This window comes from Cucurbita pepo, chromosome 16 (genome assembly GCF_057944985.1).
Source record: "Cucurbita pepo subsp. pepo isolate OVF chromosome 16, ASM5794498v1, whole genome shotgun sequence".
Lineage (NCBI taxonomy): Eukaryota > Viridiplantae > Streptophyta > Magnoliopsida > Cucurbitales > Cucurbitaceae > Cucurbita > Cucurbita pepo.
Window position 1 is genome coordinate 1,805,874 of NC_141813.1, and position 18,642 is coordinate 1,824,515.

At 37.8% G+C, this 18,642-nt stretch overlaps 1 protein-coding gene across 1 annotated transcript; it reads left to right on the plus strand.

Moving 5' to 3' along the window:
* The first annotated feature begins 3,062 nt into the window (after positions 1-3,062).
* On the plus strand, positions 3,063-5,379 carry ABCG5 (ABC-2 type transporter family protein). The gene has a single exon (XM_023656581.2). It carries the CDS (start codon positions 3,168-3,170, stop codon positions 5,055-5,057), a length of 1,890 nt encoding a protein of 629 aa, XP_023512349.2. The 5' UTR covers positions 3,063-3,167; the 3' UTR covers positions 5,058-5,379.
* The last annotated feature ends 13,263 nt before the right edge of the window (positions 5,380-18,642 follow it).

Here is an 18,642-nt window from a genome sequence, read left to right on the forward strand (position 1 = left end):
AGGGCGTGGAAACCTCTGATCCTTAACAGACGCATTTTAAAGCCTTAAGGGGAAGCTCAAAGAGGACAGTATCTGCTAGCGATGGGCTTGAGCGGTTACACATTGAAATTGAAAAAATGTTTGAGATATTTAGAAAGTTGCCTCTAATTTGACTCGTAGTTAGCCCAAGCTTCAAATCGGTAAATGGGTAACGTTAAAATGCAATGTCCCATGTTTAAGATTCAAAATTTGGATTCGACACTTGATGATCTCAACATTCCCAAATTTTTTTTTAATGGGTAATATTGAAATTGTAGTGTCTCATGCTCAGGATTCAGTATCTGAATTCAACATGGCTATGTCACTGACTCCTTACTTCTAAGAGTGAAAAATATCCTCATAGAACGTGAGTCACCCACATGCTTTGGAGTTTATTGATATAGGCTAACTTTCGTTCTTTTAAGCTTTTCTTAGTCATCCTTGTTAGACGAACACGACTCTCCACAATGATATGATATTGTCGACTTTGAGTATAACCTCTCATGACTTTGCTTTGGGCTCACCCAAAAGAACTCAGACCAATGGAGAGAGTATTCTTTGTTTATAAACTCATGATCATTCCCTAAATTAGCCGACGTGGGACTTTCATCATCCAACAATCCTATCATTAGGGTAATTTTCATTCGAATGTAGTCTCAGTTCATTCATGTACTTCTCGTTTACTCGAGGTGGTACGGTGAAAATCTTCCAAAAATTAAAAAGTTGGCAAAGGACAAAATAAAATGGGCCAACATTTGAGCACAACCAAGCAAGTTCTTAAAGAGAATCTTCTCTTTGGCTGTCATTCACCAAAAAGATTTACCCATTTATTTCATTTAATTTCCTTTAAAATTTTACATTTGCTTTGAATTGGCATGAATTCTCCACCACACAAATAAAATAAAAATAAAAATTTATTTGAAAATTTGTGGTCCACTAATTTGCCAATGTTATCCAAATCTAATAAAGTTATAAATGTTTATGACTCCAAATATAATTTATAATAAAGATCAAACATTACAAAATTAATATTACCATAGGTTCATAATTTAAAAATCGAAAAACGTTACGAAATCGTAACCCTTTAAACAAAACAAACTAACCGTTCGTGATTTTATTAGAAAAGTACTGTCGGTCTTCACATTATACATAATTTCAATAAAATAGGAATTTGCTAACAAAAAAACACATTAAAGTGGAAGCATTTAAGAACATTAAAACATCATCGCATCCTATGACGTCGTCTCTTAACTCTATCCGTGCAATGGTTTGACTTTATATACTCAGTAACGTACTCTTTTATTGGAGTTAGATATTGCAAGATCCTACGTCAGTTGGAGAGAGGAACAAAACATTTCTTATAAAGGTATGAAAATCTCTTCTTAGGAGGTGCGTTTTAGAATCAAGTTTGAGATTTACAAATGGTATCAGAGTTAGACATCGGGCGGAGTGCCAACGAGGATGTTGGACCCTCAAGGGGGTGGATTTTGAGATCTCACATCGGTTGGAGAAGGAAACGAAACATTTCTTAGGAGAGTGTGAAAACTTCTCCCTAATAGACATGTTTTAAAATAGCGATACATAACGAGCTAAAGCTGACAATATCTGCTAGCAATAAGTTGAGTTGCAGCAATAATAACCAAAATTAAGGATCAATTTTTTTTTTTTTTTTTAGATCGGCCCCTTGCTCATAATTTGCTCCAAGTTAGGATTGTCTAACTTGACTCTAATTGGCACATAAGAGACACGACCACCTAATGTTGTGACAAAGAAGATGTGTGTTGCCGGTCTATTCACGACCTAGTCAAAATCTTTGTTTATGTTAGTTGTTGGTATAGTCACTACAAGTGCAGTCGGTAATCAGAAAGAGAGGAGGCGACATCTAGTCACCATTTGTATATGCTAGAATTAGCCGCTATGTAAATAATTTGTATCTTAAAGTAAATAATTTTTTTTTATAAAAAAAAATACATTAATAAAACACGATAGCTCTAGATTATCATCCATCAAAGAATAAATGAAGTCCCACTTAGAGTAGCACATTGTTGCATAAATGAAACTTGATTCTTCTTTAACGTGACATTTATTACAATTCGAGATTATGTAGTGATAATTTGAACAACATGTTTTTTTCATATCTTCCTTGAAATTCGTATTGTGTGATTGAGATATTTTGATTCATATGGGATCCCTCAATCTCCTCTCGCGGGGACTTGTTCCTTTCTCCATTGGATACGGGATCCCTTAATCCCTTCCTTTGGCGCTCAGTCTCCTCTTACTGGCGCTCGTTCCTTTCTCTAATCAATGTGGGATCCCCCAATTCACTCACTTTGGGGCTTAGCCTCCTCGCTGAAACATCGCCTGATAGATATAATTTGTGTAATAACCCAAGTCGACCGCTAGCAAATATTGTCTTGTTTGGACTTTTCATCAAGGCTTTAAAACCCGTGAAAAGGTTTCCACACCCTTATAAAAAATGTTTTGTTCACCTCCCCAACCGATATGGGATCTCACAATCCACCCCCTTTGAGGCCCAGTCTCCTTACTGGCACATCGCCTTGTGTCCACCTCTATTGAGGCATTTCGTTCTCCTCCCCGATTGATGTGGGATCTCACAATCCACCCCCTTTGGGGCTCAACCTCCTTGCTGACACATCGCTTTGTGTCCACCCCCTTTGGGGTCCAGCCTCCTCACTGGCACATTACCTCGTACCCACCCCTCCGGAGCTAGGCACATTCGCCGGCACAATCCACCCCCTTTGTGTCCCACCCCCTTCGGAGCTCAACCTCCCAGTTTCTAGCTCTGATACCATTTGTAATAGCCACCGCTGACACATAAGATATTGTTCTCCTTGGGCTTTCTCTTTCGTGTTTCCACTCAAGGACTTTAAAGTAATGTTTCCACATCTTTATAAGTAGTATTTTGTTCTCCACGATTGAAAATATTTAAATTAATAAAAATAGAGTAGAAAAAATAATGAAAACAAAAGACTCAAAATAATTATTTAAACAAGACATGCAAGGCCAAGGGTGACAAAGAGAGAGAGAGAGAGAGAGAGAAACAAAAAAACATCATTAATTTGTGTAACACTGAAGCTGAGAAACCGACCAGAGCTGAACCAGAACAACAACAGCAGCAACAACTTGAAATGAAGAAGCAAGAAGAACAAGAACAAGAAGAAGAAGGATGCGACATAGAAGCCATAGCAATATGCTACAAGATCCAAACCCATAACCCCAAATCCCCATTTCTCAACATCTTCTCCACCGCCAAACCCACCATCCGCCACCGCCACCGCCACCTCCTTTCCGATGTCAATTGCCAAGCCAAATCCGGACAAATCCTCGCCATCGTCGGCCCTAGCGGCGCCGGAAAATCCACCCTCCTCCAAATCCTCGCCGGAAAAACCACCCCACACGGCGGTTCCCTCCTCCTCAACCACCACCCCATCAACCCCTCCCATTTCAACACAATGTCCGGTTACGTCCCTCAAAACGACACCCTCTTCCCTCTCCTCACCGTCGAAGAAACCCTCTCTTTCACAGCCAAGCTCCGCCTCACCCTCCCTTCTTCCGATCTCACCGCCAAAGTAACCTCCCTAATCGACGAACTCGGACTAACCCACGTCGCCCATTCCCGCATTGGCGACGACAAACTCCGGGGAATCTCCGGCGGCGAAAGACGGCGAGTCTCCATCGGGGTAGAAGTCATCCACGACCCCAAAGTGTTGATTCTCGACGAACCCACTTCCGGACTCGACAGCACTTCCGCTTTTCAAATCATCGATATGCTGAAAACCACCATGGCTGAAGCTCGGCGAAGAACCATTGTTCTTAGCATCCATCAGCCTGGGTTCAGAATCGTGAAGCTTTTCGATTCCATTCTCCTTCTCTCCAATGGCTCTGTTTTGCACCATGGCTCTGTTGAACAGCTCGCTCTGAACCTCACTCTAATGGCTCTCCATCCTCCACTCCATGTCAACATCGTTGAATTCGCCATTGAAGCCATTGAAACCATTAAAAAAACCCCAAATCTTCAAACCCAAACAATCCCCCAATCCCAATTCAAATCCCACAAATTCACCCTCCAACAGCTCTTTCAACAATCCAAAGTCATCGACGAGGACACCATCAAGAACAGAGTCAAGAACAGAGTCAAGAACAGAGTCGAAATAACCCCACCCGATTTCGCCAATTCCAGACTCAAAGAAACCGCCATCCTAATGCACAGATTCTCCAAGAACATCATAAGAACAAAGGAGCTTTTCGCTTGCAGAACAGTTCAAATGTTCATATCCGGCCTCGTTCTGGGTTCAATTTTTTACAATCTCAAATTCGATTTAGTGGGTGCAGAAGAACGCGTGGGGTTATTCGCTTTCATATTAACCTTTCTATTAACAACATCAATCGAAGCCCTCCCAATTTTCTTACAAGAAAGGGAGATTCTAATGAAAGAAACCTCCTCCAGAAGCTACAGAGTATCCTCATACGCCATAGCCAATGGGTTAGTGTATATCCCATTTCTACTAATCCTAGCCATTTTATTCTCAATACCATTATATTGGCTGGTGGGGCTGAACAGAAACGTAATGGCGTTCATCCATTTCATGGTGCTAATATGGCTGATTCTGTATACGGCGAATTCAGTGGTGGTTTGTTTCAGTGCTTTGGTGCCGAATTTCATTGTGGGGAACTCGTTGATATCAGGGGTTATGGGTTCGTTCTTCTTGTTTTCTGGGTATTTCATATCGAACCATGAGATACCAAAGTATTGGATATTTATGCATTATATATCAGTGTTTAAGTACCCATTTGAAGGGTTTTTGATAAATGAGTTCTCGAGGTCGGGGAAGTGTCTGGAAATGATGTTTGGGGAATGTGTGGTGAGAGGAGAGGATGTGTTGAAGGAAGAAGGGTATGGGGAAGAAAGCAGGTGGAGGAATGTTATGGTGATGATGGGGTTTGTTTTGATTTACAGATTTGTTTCTTATGTTGTTTTGAGATTTCGATGCTCTCAGAAGAAATCTGGTTTTGTTTAGCAGAAATTAAGAACATGAAGAACAAGATGAAGAACATGAAGAACATGAAGAACAAGATGAAGAACATGAAGAACAAGAGGAATCTTCTCTCTCTTTCTCTCTCTCTCTCTTCACGAGCTGGGTTTGAAAGATGTCGTGTTCACGTGGTGGTTTGAAGTGTACCTAAGGATTATACTGACAAGTGCTTGTGTTTGTGGGCTTTTTTTGTTTTTTTTTGTTTTTTTTTTTTTTTTTTTCCTCTCTAACTATATGTAAGATTTCTCTTAAATTTAACAATTTGGTGTTGTGATTTTAAAACTTTTTCTAGTTTGATATTGTTGCATGTCGATCCTCGCTATCGCTACGATTTTCATCTTGTTAGGTGTTTGAAATCACCAACATTCACAATGGTATAATATTGTCCCCTCGAGAATATTGTTCCTTGTTGTAAATTGTCATAAGTTCCTACGTACGACTGATGAGTCCTATTTTATGGGACTTTAAGTTTGGCTGATATTTTTAGGTTCGACCAAAGGCTATATAATGTCAAAACATCAAGCTTTGTGTGTCACATTGTATTTCTTGAGTGACATATTGGTGAGAGTCTTTGTAGTATGATAGTGAGGTATTCACTTGTAACACTTTGTTTATTAGTGATTGGTTGCTACCCGTGGATGTAGGGAAACTTCTTCTCTCCGAACCACGTAAATATCTTGGTGTCTCTTTGTGTACTTTCGTTCATTGGTGTTGTGAGTACATTTGCTCCGCTTTCGACGCACAACATTCCTTACCTATAAATTCATGATTTTTCTCTTAATTAATCAAGGTGCGATTACTTCCTTCAATAATTCTCTGAAGCCTCATAAAGTCTTCATCAACATTGTGGGAAGTTTGTATAATCTAAATGGGTGTTTTTCCTCTCGGAAAAGGTCCACTCAACTCGACTCAAATAAGAAGAATTATATGTTGTTCAAAAGTTTTGAATGTGCATATGCACATGAGTTTGATTGGACTTACAATAGTACTTTGTGTAGCGTTGGGAGGTTTAAAGTGGAATCTTATTTCAACGATACCCTCTCGGATAAATAGGTTTGAATGAGTAATTTAGGGCATCTCATACGCTCTTTATAGCATGGAGATGCTATCTCTGTGAGTTTTGAGCTTTATTTACTTCTTTTGGCTTCATTACTTGAGATCTTTCCTAATTAGGTCACTTTGTCGTGTAATACTTTTTGTTTGATCTAATTGCTTGAAATCTAGAAATTATACAAATATACTTGCAAAAATTACCATTTAAAACCGTAGTCTAAAGAGAATTTAGGCTTTAGGTTGTTGATATTAGGTTCTAATTCTTTAGTATGATAATCTAGGAGGAAAATCTCACAAGTTTTGTGTTGAAACTCGACCAAGATTCGTGTCGGAATTGGAATTTTAGGACGTCTCAAATTTTGGTAAGAACGAATGTATTAAGAACTTTCAACGTGTCTATTAAGGTACGTGGTTGGTTAAATATTATAGAAAAGTTACTTTCAATTGTAGGATATGAGGTCTATAACTCTCGTGAAGGAAGTAATTTGTTCTGGGTTAAGAATCGAGAGTTAAGAAAATGTAAAGAGGTCTGAAATGGAAAATTTTGAAAAATCAACATATGGGTAACGGATGAGCAGCGGCTGAAAGCGCATCGACCAATGGCAGTAGGAGCGTGTCCCAACTGGTCGCGGACATGCATCACACCATTGCGCAGGAACGCATCCTCCCCTGAGCAGCGTCATGCGACACAGACCTCACCTGACCTGAGGACCCGCAACAATCTGAACTCATACCTGTGCCTACAATTCGCGTCCCACAATCTGACCCAACTCGTGCACCGACCTATGACCTGCAATTGCAACTTTGCCCGCATGTGATACGTGCATGTGAAACCTTCTCCCAACGCATGAAGGGCGCATGAGTTACTATTTTATGTTGTTTGACTCCCGTTTGTCAAATTTTCATCTTGATCCCAATACTAACCTATTTGGATGTGAATTATGTCCCACCAGAGGGAATTTGAAATTTTTGGACACCTCTTTAGCAAGAAATCTACTTGAGAAGGCTCACGACAAACCAATAAGTAACCATATGGATTCTAGAAGTAATACACGTAAGGATTGCTTGGAATTGCATGTAGGTTAATAAAATCAACCCTAGGTGGCTCAGTATAACCGATGCCTAGGAAGATTGATAATTGTGAGAACAGTCACACTAGTTGAAATATATGAATTGTACCCTATATGTTGTGTTGTACGGTTATTTTACTACTTGTACATAATTATGCAGAAATGGTGAATAAGATTTTGTGTATATGGGCTCCGAGTGCTTGATGGATAATATCATCCCATTGAGCATGTATGATAGTATGCATGATTGATTGTACAATAGCAACAGATGTTGAATGTGTGATTCTCCCGATAGAGGATAGTAATAGAAACAGTTAAAGACTAAGGTGAGAATGCCAGTTTGGCTAGACTGTGACCTAGGTTCAAGCACCTCAAGAAGTCTAAGCACAGAAGAATCGTGAGAGACAATTAGAGGGTGAGACCCCTTATGTTCCTCACTAATCCCGACTCAGAGAGTCAGAATCTAAGAAGCCTGGAGACATAAAGCCTCGTCAAGATCGCCAAACCACCCTAGAGACCTAGAAAACCGCCACTACATCTCGGAAGACAAAGGTAGCCTCCTATGCCGATAGTAGACAGCTTGATGTCTAAGAAGCTTCCATTTTCCTTTCAACTCTATACAGTACTGTCAAGTTAGGTGTGGCACTAATTAGGGTTGTAGTGGATAGATCAATTGCTTTGCATGATGCATTTATCTTGTGGTTGGGCGTTAATCACCTGGGTAGTTAAGTGGTTATCGTTGTCACATCTCCTCTAACGAATTTTTACTAAGGTGAAGTTTAAATCATGGATTCCATGCTTAGGTGATCAATAAGAATATCTCCCTAGCAAAAAATGCATGAGAGAACTTAGTTGAGACTAGGGCGCTACAACTAGTGCGGTTTACATGTTGACCCAAGTCAATATGTTTCCAGTAACCTTGCACCCGAAAATCATGAGTGATAAGAGCTTTAGACTTGTGTACACCGAGAGATTGGTTTACCCTAAGAAGCTAACCTCAAATGTTTTAGAAATGAGAGCTGAGAGTTAAACTACCTAGATGCCTCTAAGAACCTAGCAGACCTCCACAACATCCAAAAATGACAAAGGTAGCCTCCTAGGCTGATAGCAGCCGGCATAGTGTATGAGGACCCCCACTTCCCTTTCCACTCTAGTACGATACCGTTGAGCTAGGTGAGAGGCTGGTTAGGTATGTGTGACTCTATGGTTTGATAGATTACCATGTATGATAAATTCGTCCTATGGTAGGGCGTTGATCATGCGGGTAGTCAGTAGATTACCTTGCACGGTGGATCCGTCCTGTGGTAGAACATTGATCATGCAGGTAGTTAGTGATTGTCGAACACAACTCTCTGTGGGAACCACTCGCACACTTTATTAAGAACAATCATGAAGATATTTACAAAACACTTTGTATCAACTACTACTTTGTGTTGCTTGGGGATTTCTTGGGATGATGAACTAAATAGGATGGAGGGGTATTTAGTCAATCTATTCCTAAAATTTCTCAACCTTTCTTCTAAAATACCTAAATCATTTTCCTAAATTTATTCATAAAATCCCTAAATCATTTTCTAATTTATTTCTAAAATCCTAAATCATAAATATAATTACTCATACAATAGTTCGGCTTAACCCTATTGGACTAGTGATGAAATTTTAACACTCGCCCTCAGCACTAGTCCTCATTCGTTGCACCATGTTGAGCTGACAGCGAAAACTCTCATGTTTGTCAGTATTCAGTCCTTTTGTAAACAAGTCTGCCACTTGATCATCTGTCTTGATCTGCTGCATCTCGATTTCTTCCTTCAAGACTTTCTCTCTAATGAAATAGTAGTGTACCTCCACATGCTTTGTTCTAGCATGAAACACTGAATTTTCTGCTAGGCGAATCGCAGATTAGTTGTCACAATGAAGTGTTATTGGATAGTCAATTTTCTGGTGTCAATCTTCCATCAAAAGTTTTAACCATGTATTTTCCTGAGCTGCTCCAGTTGCTGCTCTGTACTCTGCTTCTCGAGTTGACAATGATATTGTTGGTTGTCTTTCGTTACACCAAAAAATTGTTCTCGGACCGAGCTTGAACACATATCCAGTGATTGATCTTCTGGTATTGTGGTCTCCTGCATAGTCGACATCACTATATCCAGCTAGCTTCCAATCTTGGCTTCTTTTGTATAAACGATTGTAATTGATTGTACCTTTGACATATCTCAAGGTCCGTCGAGCCGCATCCAAACGAGGCTTCTTTGGATTTTGCATATATTGATCAATGACTCCAACTTTATTTTCGAATTTCTTCGATTAGTCCATGTAAAACTCTCTGTTTAACTCTCCATGCAAAAAAGCATTATTCATATTCATCTGCCATAATTTCCAATCTTTATTTACCGCAAGTACTGGAGGAACTTGTACGATAATGATTTTTGCCACTGGACTAAACGTTTCATCATAGTCTAGTCCATATTATTGAGAGAATCCTAGATCTACAGTCTGAGTTTTGTATCTCACGATTGATCCATCCGGGGTACACTTTATTTTGTAAATCCACTTGCAAAAGATAGATTTAACGTCTCTTGATCTTGGCACTAGTTCCAAGTTTGATTTTGCTCCACGCCTATAATTTCTTCCTCAATCGCTTTCTGCCAAACCGAGTTTTGTGATACATCCTCATATATATTTGGCTTATTAACTCCGTCTTCTACAATAGTTGCGTTGACATACTCTAGACTTGGCTTTTGGATTATTTCTAACTGTCTTAGTTGTTGAGGTGCCATTTGTTTCTCACTAGGTTTGCTTGGTTGAATCACTTCTTACTTACCAACACTAGTGTCACTTGAATCTTCAACACATCAGCACTGAAGCAAATGTGTACAGTTTGCTCCCCCATCTTCTGTGGAAGAACCTCTTCAATTTGCTCTCCCGTCAGAAGGATTTCTTCAATTTGCTCAAGGCCTGGTACTACTTCCTTCTCTGAGGGCCACCCCTCTTCCATTGCACCACTTTGATCGTCAATCATGTGGTTTGAGTATCCTGAATCAATAATCCAATCATTCTCATAATCGATATGGTCTCCCATCATTGCCATGAGTGCTAGCTCATCTTCTCCTATAACATACAGTGGCGATCAACATCATCAAGGAGAAGACAACGTCAGATCTGTTGAAGGCGCTGTCGAATATGTACGAAAAAACGTCGACTATGAACAAGGTGTATTTGATGCAAAGATTGTTCAATCAACAGATATTTGAAGGTGAATCTGTTGTTGATCATATAAATGAATTCAATATGATTGTAAGTCCACTGAGTTCGGTGGAAATTAATTTCGAGGATGAAATTAAAGCATTGATTTTGATGTCATCTTTACCCTAGTCGTGGGATACTGTTGTTGCTGGCATCAGGAGTTCTCGAGGATTTGATAAACTGAAGTTTGATGAAATTCGATATGTAGTTCTCAGCGAAAGTATTCGCAAACGAGAAATTAGAAATTCATCTGGTAGTGCTCTCAGTGTTGACCAACAGGGAAGAAGTAAACTGATGGGCCCAAACAAAGGGCGATCAAAATCAAAGAACCGAGAAAAATCTCCAAATAGACCAAAAGTAACGTGTTGGAATTGTGGAGAAAAAGGTCACTTCCGGACAGATTGTACAAGACCAAAGAGGGAGTAGAATCACAAATCTGGAGATGATGATGAGTCTATAAATCTAGCAGAAGACATTGGGATGCTCTAATTCTCAGCGTGGATAGTTCGATTGAGTCCTGGATTTTGGATTCAAGTGCATCTTTTCAATCGTCTCCAAATAAAGAGTTGTTCCGAAATTTCAAGTTTGGAAATTTCGAGAAGGTGTATTTGGAGATTAAAGGAAAAGAGGATGTCAGATATATTCCTGGTCTCAAGAAGAACTTGATCTCTATTGGTCAGTTGGACAGCACAGGTTATGCAACAGAGTGAGAGAAGAGTTCGTGGTAGATTATGAAGGGTGCTACGGTGGTAGCACGTGGCATAAATTCTGGAACTTTATACACCACTGTAGGGTGTATGAACATGGTTGTTGTTGATGAGAGTGTTTCAAATTCAAGTCTATGGCACAATAGACTTGGACATATGAGTGTGAACGGAATGAAGATGCTGACTACGAAAGGAGTTTTAGAAGGTCTAAAATCTGTTAATGTGGGTCGTTGTGAGAACTGTGTTATGAGCAAGCAGAAACGAGTTAGCTTCACAAGGACTGCCAGAGAATTGAAGAAAGTGCAGTTGAAAATGATCCATATAGATGTGGAGCAAAGTTCCAACACCACAAAGCAAGTGGGAGTTGAGCTTGAGTTGCAGGGAAACTCACCTAGTGATGTTGTAGCAGATACTCATGAAACTCCTGAGACTACTGCTGAGGAACCAGATGTGAAGAAAGGTTCCAAGACCACGAAGCAAGTGGGAGTTGAGCTTGAGTTACAGGGAAACTCACCTAGTGATGTTGTAGCAGATACACATGAAACTCCTGAGACTACTGTTGAGGAACCAGATGGGGAGCAAGGTTCCAAGAAAACAAAGCAAGTGGGAGTTGAGGTTGAGTTGCGAAAAAAATCACCTAGTGATGTTGTAGCAGATACTCAAGAAACTCCTGAGACTGTTGTAGAGGAATCAGCGGTAGAGCAAGTGACACCTGAACCGGTGTTGAGAAGATCATCCAGTACTATCAGATACAAGATATGTATGTACCTTCCTTCCTTACACTATCTATTGCTAATGAAAGGGAACTAGAGTCCTTTGATGAGACCCTACAGTTCGAGGATACAACCAAGTGGGAGCAAACCATAGATGATGGGATGTCTAGGCTTCAAAAATGCATTGTACTGAGTACGTGACAATAAGTGAAGCTGAAAAGATGACGATGTGGATGACTGACTATTTGGAAGAATCAGGCAAGAAGCAGCACAAAAAGATTCTTTATAGAGATAGTCAGAGTGTCATAGAGTTGGTGAGGAACCCAGTCTATCATTTAAAGACAAAACACATAAGACGATACCATTTCACTCGCAGGTTAGTGAAAGATGGTGATGTGTTTGGAGAAGATAAAGGGTGCAAAAAATCCAGCAAAATGTGTTGATGTTGGAATATTGAGGTTGTGCAAAGCTTCAATTGGTATGGTGCCATGAAGATGCTCATGGTCATTTGAGAATGAAATTGTTGGTTGACTAGATCAGTCTCTAATTGGAAGAATTGTTAGGTTATGGAGTCTACTGGTTATTTATAACTTACTCAACGGTTATACATAGTAAAGTTGTATATGGTAGATGACATATAAAGTAAATTGTCATAAACAGCAAATAGCTATGTATAGTAAAAAGCTATATAGGGTAGATGGTTATATAGAGTAGATGGTTATATCTGGTAAAACTATATATATATATATAGTAAGCTCAATCATATATATATCTCCTCACGCAGAGCTTTGGAAATGTACTTTTTGTATTCTCTATATTCTCTCTTATTGTGCATGTATGAAGTTATCAATATAAACCTTTAATCAATATTCTCCTTGCATTTTCTCTATCCTGTTCTTTGTGTTCATCTAGATCGAGTGTGTGCGTTGTTGTGCGATCCTAACAATATCAACGGTAATGATCCTAGATTTCTGCTAACCTAAAGTCGCTACCATTATCATAATATACTCTCTTATGCAAAAATAATCCTTTAAGACATCTTTATTAAACAATGTCATGGGCTTACATGTTTTCAAATAAATGACTTAAAGCGACGCAAACGAAATATTAAATAAAACAAAGTAAATATTGAAAGCGAACATGCCCTATATTAACGTGTAGTCTAATAATTTAAATATCATTATCCTATACATATGCCATGGTCTTTACTTATGTTGTCGTCATCATTCATACGGGGGTACCTTGCCTTCACTTGAAAAATAGAAGTAATACAGCTTGAGTACTTTAAGAAATACTCAATAAGTGACCCCACTATTGAGGTTAGGGAATACAAACACATGCACCTCATGATTAGGGACCTATCGGTAAAACCATTATAGAGATGGCCTCCAATCCAGACAAAATTGGATATGTAGTACTTCTCTACACACGACCCATACGTGCGAGCGTGAGTCCCCAGGCAGTTCGCACCCCCTAGACCCATCATAGTCGGGCTAGTTGTCCGTAGCTAGACGTTTGAAGGTCAACAAATTCTCGAATATCATGCAAGGTCTGATCATCATCATCATCATCATCATAGTGTACCCCTTCGTACTCATCATCATAAATGGGGAAGTAACCAAATGTATATGAATACACAATTTGCATGAGGTTCTTATAGTTTTCATCTTAAATCGTTCTTATGACACAAGCCTATACATCATTCACATATTACTCTAGATAATATGCATGCATTTGGTTTCATGCGTTCATCATCATTAACATCATTTAGAGTTGTCTTAGAAACTCTTCATCATACTGTATCATGTCATTTAATACATACACATTATCTTAATATGTAATATTATCATATTAAGTCATAATCGTCATCTGCCTCTTACATCATGTTATCATGCATCATCATCATGTCATAATATCATGTAACACCCAAGAACTCAAAGATTTCCAAAAAGGGGTAGTTTATACTGGGTTGTACGAGGTTCGGAAAACAAGAAACAAAAAAAAATTGGAAAAGAAAATGAGAAAATGGAATTTTTCAATTTTTATTAAACTTCCTCCGTTTTTTACATTTTATTAAGATTTCCAAGATACTCACAGAGGAAAAATTAGTCAAGAGGAGGTATAGAAAATTGTAAATTTTTCAAGAAAAACAATATTTAAATAATAAAAATGACAAATTACCAAAATGCCTCTAAAAGAATGGATAATCACACAAAAATGCCACTCGAATCAAAATCAGAGTATCTACAGTGACCATCTGCACAAAATTCTTCGAAACTCAAATCTCAGCCGTTGGATCTCCTCCAAAATTGGATATGATCTAAAACACTCACAGATCATCACTTCCAACAGCTAGTATTCAAAACCAAGGTCGGTAGGACCCTGGTTGAAACAGATAATTTCAGCGAATGATCTAGAAAACTCAAGAATGGAATTGTGACGATTCTAGACGTTTCAATGGCAGTGGATCATTCCTCTACAAATTACGGAGTTTAGCAACTAATAGCTTAACACCACTTCTTAAATTTTAATTTTACCTAAGGAGTCCCACAATCATAACTTAGAATTCTATTTAATTTATCTATATTAAGTATGGTTAGGTTAATATTTATAATTAGTCTAAATAATTGATTTAGAATTTAAACCTAGGTATTTAATAAATTTTTAATTTTTTTCATTTAGATTTAATGTTTCTTTGAATATAAATATGCTTACTAAACATAAACATAAACATACCATTCATTAGATACTATAATTTAATAACGTACTTTATGTAAATAAAATATATGTTTATTATAACTATTTATTATAACATTATATTTCATCGACTCCTAACCATTTTTTTCCGGCCATGGATTGTGACGTGATTTTCTAAAATACGTAAATTATTTTTATATTTATTTTTCTAACCCAATTCAACTTAATTGTAACAAAATTGATGGGATTTCCATAAAAATGGAATTTGGAAATAGACTTACCCGAATGGATTCCAAAGACGATTCCTCCTTCATCGAGGTTGTGACGTCCAATAGAAACATTAATGATTCTGTCTGCGGGAAATTTAAGGTATAAGAGAGAGAGAAAGAACGGTGGGGAAATTAGGTTTTTAACCCAACTCAAATGGAAAATTGGATTTTTTTTTAACTCAACTCAATCTAATTCATGCCATAACTCCGAACAAGTTTTGAGTGATTTGGTAAGTCCATTGAAGAGTTGTTTCTCTAATAGTTTGGTAAGTTCGTTGCGGACGAGTATAACATAATTTCCTTTGCAAGAACTTTGTATCTAGTAAGTGAATGTCAAGCTCCACATGCTTGCTTCTTCAAAGGAAAATGGCTAGAGATTGTGCACTCAAGTTACCACACTAAACCCTAAACCCTAAACCCTAATTAGCATCCGACTAAGAATTAATTTGTAACCGATCTGATTTAGCTATACCGAAAATTCTTATCTATGATTGTAAACTAGTTCAACAAACTAAAGTGCATATTTTTTTTCATCATGAATAGCTAAATGAAAGAAATTGGGTATAAAAAGAGTAAAATTTTGAAGAACCTAAATGTGTTTTTGCATTTTTGTGAGAGAACGATAATTTTTACCCAAATTGCAGTAAAAATGTGCCTATAATATAAAATAACTATTAGGAATCACGACTCTGTATGATATTGTCCACTATGAGCATAAGCTCTCATGGCTTTGCTTTGGATTTCCCCAAAAGGCCTCCAATGGAGATAGTATTCATCACTTATAAACCCACTGATAAACCCATGATCTTCCACTAAATTAATCAACGTAGGACTCACTCTCAATAATTCTCAACAATCCTCCCCTCAAACAAAGTCCACTATAAGCCTCCCCTGAGGCTTATGGACCTCTCGAATAGCCTCTCCCCTGAGGCTTATGGCGCTCTCGAATAGCCTCCCCTTAATCGAGGCTCGACTCCTTTCTCTGGAGCCCTCGAACAAAATACACCCTTTGTTCAATACTTTAGTCACTTTTGACTACACCTTCGAGGCTCACAATTCTTTGTCCGATATTTGAGGATTCCATTGACATAGTTAAGTTTAGGGCGTGGCTCTGATACAATGTTAGGAATCATAACTCTCCACAATGGTATGATATTGTCCACTTTGAGCATAAGCTCTCATAGCTTTGCTTTGGGCTTCCCCAAAAGACCTCATACCAATGGAGATAGTATTCCTCACTTATAAACTCATGATCTTCTACTAAATTAACCAATGTGGAACTCACTCCCAATAATCCACGACCATAACTAAGACCAAATCCCTTTATTCACTGTAATAATGTTGAAGACAACTCCTCACAGATTTCAAAAGAAACTCTATGCCTTCAAGTCTGTAAAAGCTGGTAAATTAACTCTCTCTCTACCTCATAGCCCTGTTGCTTTGAAATGCACTCGAGAAGCCTAACATGGATGAATATAAAAATACTTCGTAAGTAGTCTCATTTGCTAGAACAAAGTGTTGTAAAGATTTAAGTCATGGACTCTTGATACTTAATACTCATTCGGCTCCAAACATTCATGCATAATAATTATCTTGAAACATAAAGGTCGCATTTCTAGGCCTAGCTAGTCTAGGTGTGCAACTAGCTATTTATTTGCTTAACCAACTTAGATACATATGTGGGATAATCATAAAAAAACTCGCTGCTACTACAAGTTAGTCAACGGCCCTCTAGAGCTTCATCATAGTAACCTCATAACATTATAAACACGAGGGCAATGACCTCGTACCTGAACCAACAAATAACTTCTAGCTACTTCAGGCTAGTTGGCATCCCTCTAGTAGTCTCATCCTAGTAAGCTAAAAAGACCATAAACATGAGGAGAGAGGTCACGTGTCAGTACCAACTAAGATAAATACGTGAGTTGTGTATAAATAACTCATCACTATTAAAGATTAGTTGACAACGTTCTAGCAGCCTCGTCATAACAACCTAATAACATAAAGAGGCACATACATAATCATAGCATAGTGGCAGGAAACAACAAAGCACGCTCATATCTAAGCTCTATATAGAAATTCATGTGTCATGCTACAAGGGTTTGAAGACGAATGATCAACAATAGATTTCATTCCTATATTTTCAATAGGGCAATAGATTGTTGGGCGTTGCTCGTTGCTAATCAACGCCAAGATTTCGGCTTTCCCTTCTCTCTCTTTTTTTTTTTTTTTTTTTTGGTACTACAATTTTTTTCCTCCTTAAAAGCTTTCATCCCTAAAAAAGTCTAGTTCTTAAACAACTTTGGGTAATTGGTCTTTATTTCATCTTCTCATTCTCAGGTTGCTTCAATAGATGTTCTCCCATAATACTTTTGCAGGTGTCATCTCCCTCTTATGCAAAGTCTTTATTTCTCTTGTACAAATTTATGTAGACCTTTCTGCATAACTCAGATCTTCCCTCAAGTGGAATAGATCCAAGTATATAATATGTGATGGGTATGCTATATATCTACATGACATAGAGACATGAAACACATCATGAAATGCAGCCATAGCTGCAGGCAGTATCAAACAATAAGCCAAAGGCCCAAGTCGCTTTAAAACCTCAAATGGTACGATAAATAGCGGGTTTAATTTTCTATTCTTCCCAAACCTTAATATCCCTTTCACAAGTGCTACCTTCAAGAACACGTGATCACCAACTATGAACTTTAAATTTTTTCTTCTTGAGTCAGCATAGTTCTTCTACCTACTCTATGCAGCTCACATTCTCATTCTGATGTTTTGCACCGCTTCGTTAGTAAGATGAACCAACTTGGGTCCTAAAAGTTTGTGCTTCCCCACTTCGTCCTAAAACACATACGTCCGACACCTCTTCCTATAAAGAGCCTCAAACGGTGTTATTTGAATAGTTTCCTGTTAACTATTGTTATAGACAAACTCTATCAACTACAAATGAATATCTCAACTACCTACAGAATCCAATGCATAGTCCCATGACATGTCCTTTATGATTTGATGAAGTTTTTACATGGCTCTAAGGATTGAATCATTTTTTTAATACAAAAAATGAAAAAGTAAGAAAATTTAAACCTCTGACCTAAAAAAAAAGTAATATATGTTAATTACTGCCAAGTTATACTCATTTAAGTTAATTACTATCTATTTATAGATAGCAAATAATACCAATTTGCAATCAATTCATGGATAGCAACAAGAGGTGCCCACATGAACTTCGTGATCCAAGAGGATCAACTTTGTAAAAGATGAGATTACTATTTATGAATGCAAATACTTCTATGAAAATGTAACCGATGAAGTCAATAGAATTTATTTGACCCATATTTTAGTGCCACCATAAATAACTTAGTGTAATTATATTTAATCAGAGAGAGAGAGGAATTACATTGACATTTAAGGTAAAATATAGAAATATTAAAAATTGTATACTAACTTTGCTTTTAAAAGTAATTTGAAACATCTAATAGTTCAATCTTTGGTTCATCATATTATTTTGTTGAACTGTAGTTTTAGATGAAACTGGTACACATCGAATTAATTAAACACTAACAAATTAGGTTGACACAAGAAAATACACAAGTTTCAAGTATAAAAATCTATTTTCTAAAATATAAGGGAATGATTTGAAAAAATGTAAGATAACTTGAATATAAGATGGCATGCAGTTAATCAAAACTCAAAATCAAAGAGGGAAACCTTGGATGCTTTTCTAAGAAAGCGGTGATCCATGCGCCACTCTCTCAAGTTGAAATTTGGTGACAAGTCCACTGCTTTAGCTGCGGCCATTGCTGATAAAT

What these genes read in the sequence shown, in the direction of transcription:
- ABCG5 (XM_023656581.2), top strand. Translation starts at nt 3,168, where the DNA reads ATGAAGAAGCAAGAAGAACAAGAACAAGAAGAAGAAGGATGCGACATA.